This window comes from Montipora capricornis, chromosome 14 (assembly GCF_036669925.1).
Source record: "Montipora capricornis isolate CH-2021 chromosome 14, ASM3666992v2, whole genome shotgun sequence".
In the NCBI taxonomy this organism is placed as follows: Eukaryota; Metazoa; Cnidaria; class Anthozoa; order Scleractinia; family Acroporidae; genus Montipora; species Montipora capricornis.
The window spans coordinates 2,497,501-2,505,000 of NC_090896.1; the positions used below are offsets into that span (position 1 = coordinate 2,497,501).

General features: G+C 40.3%; 2 protein-coding genes across 4 annotated transcripts in view; one reads left to right on the forward strand and one right to left on the reverse strand.

The window, feature by feature from the left end:
• Positions 1 to 7,500, forward strand: part of LOC138033254 (uncharacterized) — a 64,314-nt gene that overhangs the window by 52,783 nt on the left and 4,031 nt on the right. The window contains exons 3-5 of the mRNA XM_068881022.1: positions 2,790 to 2,967; positions 5,426 to 5,619; positions 7,416 to 7,478. Of these exons, the coding sequence (XP_068737123.1) occupies positions 2,790 to 2,967; positions 5,426 to 5,619; positions 7,416 to 7,478 (435 nt within the window). The remainder of the gene's footprint in view (positions 1 to 2,789; positions 2,968 to 5,425; positions 5,620 to 7,415; positions 7,479 to 7,500) is intronic.
• LOC138033223 (kynureninase-like) overlaps positions 1 to 7,500 on the reverse strand; it is a 70,141-nt gene that overhangs the window by 14,034 nt on the left and 48,607 nt on the right. The window lies entirely within an intron of this gene.

Sequence of the window (7,500 nt, forward strand, 5' to 3'; positions counted from 1 at the left end):
GTTAATGGAAACGTGTAGATAAGCTTACGATGACTGGGAGACAACATATACCAAGGGCCAAAATACATCGCCGCGTGCTAATTTAAAAAAGGCTCAATGTATCTGGAGATTCAATGAATTCATCAGAATTCTTTTCTTAACACTCTGATGACCGGGGCGGGACTGAAGATGGTCGTTTATGGAGCTTACTGGGGTTCGTCGTATCGAAGTTTAAGTATAGAGTGTTTTCACGTGACGTCACGGCGGCCATGTTGGTGTCCCTGAACAAAGGAACCGCGGCCATGTTGGTGTCCCCAACTAATCCTCCGGGAATTGAGCTCTATTATCATGCAAATCTTTTCTTTTGTTTTGGTGGAAAAACAAGTTTACCGATCACGTGAGTGAAAACACTCTATAGGAGGTTTCATGTGACGTCATCACCGCCATGTCGGTGGACGAAAACAAAAGATTTCTCATTTGCTTCTTTTGTTCGTCCACCAGAAGTCGTACATTTCTCTATTGTTATTGGTGTCTCTAGAGGTTGGTTGAAAACGTCCTATTCCTTGTTTCAGCTGATGAGTGAACACTTCCAATGGGTGGTTTTCACATTTCGTCATCGCAGCCATTTTGGTGGACGACAACAAAAGATCTCTCGTTAGCTCCTTTTGTTCGGCTACCAGCAATTTGTACATTACATCATTGTTATCTGTGTCTCTAGATTGCATGCACACGACCTATGCAAGAAACGTTCAGCCTTTTGGCCAATAACGGCCTGTCAAGCACCCATTTTACTTGCAACACTGGAATATTAAGTGACGTTTGTAAAGTTAAGGCGAACTTTTGGAACGCAGACTCTTCCAAATTCAGGTTACAAACTTCACCCGCCAAATTTTTCCTCGTTGAGTATCATGTTTTTTCGGTGGGCAAGATATGTACATTAACGATGGCATTAATGAAAATCCCCGAGGGACAACTGCCAATAACTTGTCTTGCAAATGAACTCTGTCAGTCTTCCTTTCGATTATCGAAAAAAAAAAAAAAAAGAAAAGAAAACACCTAGCTCGTCGGTTTTACTCAAGCTCAAGTCTTGATTCAGGAGCTAAAGTAAAAAAGTCAAAGAAAAATCTCGTAAGACCGGAGATAGCAACGAGTAGACGTTTTCTAAATCCCTACAGTCATTAACTACCTGCACGACTTACAAACTGACGACTTACAAATGCGATTGATCGAATTTTCCAAAAAGCCCTGCAGCTATTTCTTATAACGCCCACCTGGGAAACAAATCGTAAAGTCAAAGCACACGAAAAAGAGTCGGAGTCATGACCTGGAGCGAAAAAATGTCAGTAACCAAATCATGAGGACCATTATTTGATGGTAATATTTTAAACAAAACCTGTCCGTGCAAAGTTTAATTACTTTTCAATTTTTGTCACGAGAGGATTTTCATTACAGAGTCAGTGTTTCCACCTTGACATCTGCATGCAAAATTTGCATGCCACATAATTTGGCCTGAAATTTACAAAGGCAAGAGAAGACTGTACATTTTTGCCAACCAGTTTTCCTTCGTTTTTCCAGATAATTATTTCACGCCAACAATTTGTTACACTCGGAGTAGTTCTATTTTGTAGACTGGTTTGCCCAGCAAAACAAATTTGTTACTGAAATCGAGGAAATGGAAAAAGAGGAATTTAAGGAAATTGTTTATATAAGAAAGTTCTACATGGCTGCAAATAAACAAGACGGGCCATATTACAACAAAGCAACGCTCACCAGCTCAATTAGAGCTGCCATTGACAGTGAAAATGTTTTAAAAAGGAGACTTCCCATTAAAGTTGCATGAATATCGACCCCGAATGGTTATCTTTCGCAAGTATTGAGATCGAGTGTTGTTGAGATCACTTCGTGTGTATATATTAAAACCATTATTCTTTTCAATGTCGGTAAATATTCCGCCACTCTTCACCTCGATTTTAAAGAATAATTGTTAATTGTTGTATCTTTCTAGGCAAGGTATTCGTATCTCTTTAAACTGGGTAGCCTGCGTAGCAAGCGTTTCCGTCGAAGATTTTTAATGCTTTGGCCACGCGAAAAATGGGGCGAGACAAGAAGTTCGTTCTCCTCTCCTCTCCTCCCCTCCCAACTCCATTTTTATTTTTTTGCGCTCACCCTATTCTCGCGCTGCCGAAAAAAGAGTTCGCTCCTCGCCCACTGGAAACGCTTGCTGTGCAGGCTATAAACTGGGTGGGGATGAAGTGCTCCATACAGGTCGTCCTTTGCTCCATACTGATAGACTCAAATGGGCAGCTGTCTTGCTAGGATGGGACCACAGGATAGCTGTATTGTATCACTAAGTGGCCTAGGGATAAGGACCCCATGATTATTTTAACCCTCTCCCTCCTAAGAGTGACTCTTATAGATTTTACTCTGTCTAACACCAGACGATTTTACTTGTCAATGGGGATCTCTTCAAGGATGAATGGGTTAAGGGGAAACGCGAGTACTTCATCCCCTGCCACTGTACCCCACATATTTTGGTGTGTCTTTCCATGGGCTGGGAACATTAATGGCCTTGTTTCCACGAGTCTCCGATAACTCAGTGGTAGAGCACCCGAAGTAGCATTCGGCACGTCGTGGGTTCGACTCCTGCAAAGGAGCACTCGGGTTTTTTTCCGCGTATCCCTGAGTCACCGTTGAAGCTGAAAATACCTTCTCCTCATCTTATCCTGATAGTTTCATTGGTTCAGTTTTATCTCACTTTACAAAAGTTTTTACAGTAATTATAAGCTCTGTTTGTTTGTTTTTTAATTGAGGTTTAAAAGCCTGGGGCTCTGTGATCTATTTTCCAAGTCGGGACAAGTGCAACGGCACTGAAATAGAAAGTAAGTGTGAAGACAACGGGAAACGCGGAGTAAGAATCAATGACACGAGAAGCTTAAATAAAGTCTTGGGGAACATTAATGACAGTAAGGAATACTGGACTGGACTCAGGTAAGAAGGAAACTGAATCCAAGCACGCCCAAACATTTTGCGTTATGTAAAAAGCAGGCGCAAGTAGAATTTCTAATTTACGGTAGTTCAGGAGAGCGTGAACATGTCTTAGATTTATGGTGACGCAAAGGATTAAAAAAAACGAAATATTAAATCTCCACAACTGACGCAAGCTGGCGTTTTACGTTTCAAGCTTTTCAATCACGTTCACTGGATCGATAATGCTGAACATCCTGTTATATCCTAGATTATCGGTGAAGTTATTTATTAATCCAGCGATGCTGATTCTAGAAATAAGTAGCAGATACTCAGACTTAATGGGACAGAAATAGACATTAGTGCAGATACCTCTCCTAGGGGGAGAGGGCGCTAAGCAACGACGAAAATGACGAGGATATGGACGTTACAAAACTTTGACGGTCTAAAAGGGAAGGATCTAGAGTTTAAAACGAGCAAAAATACATGACCCGGCAAGCTCAACTCGACGTGTTCTTCTCAGTTAAGTACATTTTTTTGCTAATTTTTCCTAACGACGTGAAATGAACAAATGTGAGGTTATGTGGAGGACGTGAGCCATGCATAATTAATTCAGTTCCATACCGTTTACTCACGTTCAAAACTGACCGATTGGACCTCAGAGGGTTGGATCTAGGGAAAGGTGACGTCACTTGCTCACTAGCTTAAAATTGCAGCGTGTAAATGCAGCTTATCATATATGCAAACCAAGAGTTTAAAAGACTGAAAGCCCGAAACTCCCGTGCTGCCGTATTCGGGAATTTTAGCAACGACGAAGGCTACGGCAACGAAAACGCCGCAAAGCAAGAATATCATTGGTTAAGGCCGGTTTACACGGTACGATTTGTGACAATTGTCGGCCGGATTTATCGGCCCGACGGCGTCGGAGCGCAATCTTATGTGCCAGCCAATGTACGACCGATTCATGGAGATGAAAATCGGTCCGATTAAAAAAAAAATATGTTGCAGTGCAACAACGTGAGCATACATCAGGAAATCTTTCAGTTTTTATCTTCACTTTAGAACCGTTGCTATAAACTCCAATTCAATTATAGTTTGCCCCTATTGTTCAAGGTGAACAAGATGGAATAATCGCGAAATACTTTCGATAGCACTGTTATATAAGTGACGTTGAAGTTGACGTTGCTGTTGTCCTTGCTAAAACTCCCTGTTGAGGCTATTCCTAAACAATAGTTTCCCTATTTATTAGTCCATGCCAATCCTGAAGATATACCGGCATGTGGCGGGAGCTGATTTTTGTTTTGTGAACCGGTTCGTGATTTTGCTTGACAAACTTCCAACTGCGAATTGGTTTGTGCTTACTGTAGTGACAGTATTCTCATCAAATGGTGAGTAAAAACTCGCTTTCCGTCAGTTGTATATTTCAGAGAGTAAAATCGCGGTTTATTTGTAGGTTTTTACGGCGTCTTCTTGTCGCTTGTTATACCAGATGAGAACAAACAATTGCAAGTGCTTTGAAAATTGGGTGTGTCAATAAATCGACTGTTGTGCTCTAGATCGCTTCGAGCGTGTAGTTATTTCCCGAACACTACCTATTAATAAGTGTTTTCACGAATTCACATGACGTCACGGTCCCTAAACAATGGAACGGTGGCCATTTTGGTATTCCTAACTAATCCTCTGGGAATCGAGCTCTATTCTCATGCAAACGCTTTCCTTTGTTTCTGTGGAAAAACAAGGTTACTGATCACGTGAGTGAATAAACTCTGAAAGCCATTTTCGAAATACATGTATCAGTATCCAGCTTGATAGTGAGGCAGAAAGGAATAGAAACAGGTTGCAATTAATGTGAAAGATATTAATATAGCATCCAGTTTCCTTTGTCTTTGTCTTCTAAACCTCTCCTTCAAACGTATTTCTGATATATCGAAAGTGGCCTATTCAGCCGCGTACATACGCATTGCATTCTTAATTAAACAAGCGAGTCTTTGACGTCATTTTCTCCTCGATCCAGCTCTCTCAAGATTCTAAAGTTTGTAATGGCGGACCATTAAATAGGAAACTTCCAGTAGAAATAAACAGGTGTATTTTTTAAATCAAGGCTTAAAACTAGAGTTAATTTAGTTAATATAGTTTAACTTGTGAAATCCAAAGAAAAAGAAGAATTGATTGATTTGGTCATAGTAGCACTTTTAAAAATATTTTCATTGCGAAAAAAGGATTGGAGATTCTAAAACAAGAGCGACAGACAATTACGAACATATTGTCATTAGGGGCTTTTTTGTTTGCAAAAATCTTCATAGAGCTTTGTATGCGACAGTCACTACGGTTGACTGACAAATCATCCTCGTGTGCATAAGGCACCACGCCTTTTGTAGTGCGTTTTTGTCCAGCTACGTCATCATTGTTCGATACATCCCATCATTCGCTTACCAGGACTTTCTTTTCATTGATGACTTATATACTCTTTGATTTCTTTCAGCTGGCGTCACGAATGGGGATATTCCTGGTATCTAAATAAAAACCTTCCCACCAGGGTAGAGGAAAACTTGACTGATATAAACAATACGTGGTTTTGCTTTTTGTTCAAGAAGGGTGAAACAAAATTGAAAGCTGAGAGATGTGAAGAAAGCCATTATTACATCTGCCAAGATTCGCAGAATGTTCAACCTCAAAGTAAGAGTGACTTCATGCACGTTACCTCATAGAATTTTTAAACCTTTTCATTGAGAGAGATCAAGCTGTGTAGTTAGTTGAAATTTGGTATTCCTCCAGATTTTATTAATGGAACCTCTCGGTTTCTTGCCTGTTAGCAAGAAGCACTGAACAAGAGCATAACCGGGAAAAAAAATCAAATCTGATTAGCTAATAGCGTGCTCGTAAGTGGTGTTTTCAAGCAGACAACCGTGGACAATAACCGATACAGCTTTTTACCATGAGAGTCAAGGTCCAGCAAATAGAAATTATTGCAAAAGTTTACAGATAAGAGGAACAGTTACTCGTAAACAACTTCCCGGGATGTCATATAGGTAAGAAAAATAACAAATATGAAGAAAGTGGATTCAAACAAGAGTGTACACAGTGAAAGTGAATTCACTATCCAGACAAAGAAACTTTTAACGAAACGACGGCTTTTATACAAATGACAGCTTTCAACCGAACAGCAAACAAGAAATAAGTTATTTACCGATCTTGGTTACCCTGGTTCCAGAGGTTTTTCTTGAGCTGCGAAAAGAGCCGTGAAGCGGCGAGAAAGAAAATACCTCTGGTTACCTTGGACTTGAATCTCACTTCCATGCAGACGCCAGGGCCAGATTGGTTGATATTTTTATAAACATACAGATCAATATGATTGGTTTGTTTGATTGGTAATACCGAGGGGACGCGTGATTACTAAGTTGCCATTGGTCCCTTTTGAAATTATCAATTTGACGCGTTTGACAGCTGGCGTCTGCATGAAAGTGATATTCAAGTCTAAGGTAACCAGAGGTTTTCCTCTTTCTCGCGCTTCGCGACTCGTCTTCACCCCTTCTCGGCTCTCTCGCGACTCAAGAAAAACCTCTGGGGCCAGGGTAATCTTGGTCCGTCCATATGGAAAGAACCGCCCACTTGGTATTGAGTAGGGCTATCAGCCGTCGGCCTTACTCAAAACCTCGGGCACGATTTTTTTCGGGTCTTTCTGCAGGTACCGGAAAGAATTGTGGTTTTGGTCACTTGCGATTTGTCTTCATTCGGAGTTGCTGTGTTTTCTGTCTTTTGTTTCTTTTGTTTTACGCAATTTCTGGTACTTGCAGAAGCTGCCTTTCTTTTTCCCATAAGGACATCTCTTCCACTAAATAGCATCTTCATTATTGCGACGCAATTGATAATTAGATCATAGAATTTAAGAAAGCCACATATATTAAAGCACTAACCTACCTCTAAATCGGCCTTACTCGATCCGTAAGGCCAGGGAAGCTTTTTTAATTTCAAAAGGAAGGACAATTGATCGCAACGGTCTTAATATCCGCGAAGAAACGTATTAGATTTCAGTTTAATTTAGAGTCACTTCCGTTATTTTTCCGTTACTCTTAGTATTTGAATTCAAATTCGTTGTAACTGCCATGTTTTATCCATTTTTTCTAGTATTACGTCAACATCCATTTACTATAAATATGTACATGGAAGCAATTCAATGTAAACTCACAATGTACCTGAAGAAGGCTGGTTTGGCCAGCCGAAATATAGTACATCACTAAAATCAAATCTACGTTGTATCGGCTCTTGCTTAAAATATTTAGTTTCTCAACTTGTAATTACGCCGATCAGATCAAGACACTGATCCAACGTACACCGACAGGAAGATTGTCCATGGTTGCTTGCTTCAAAACTTTTGAATAAATCAGAACGTGTGAAACAGAAATCTAAAACCTCGAGCAGCTATATCTGTCTGTTTCTATCATGATCAGAATTATGAGCTAACTATCTTACAGATGTATATACAGGAGGACAACCAAGAAAAAGAAAAAAGCGGGAAGCGAATGGAAACGTTACAGGTCTGTGGAGTTGTCGTTGTTT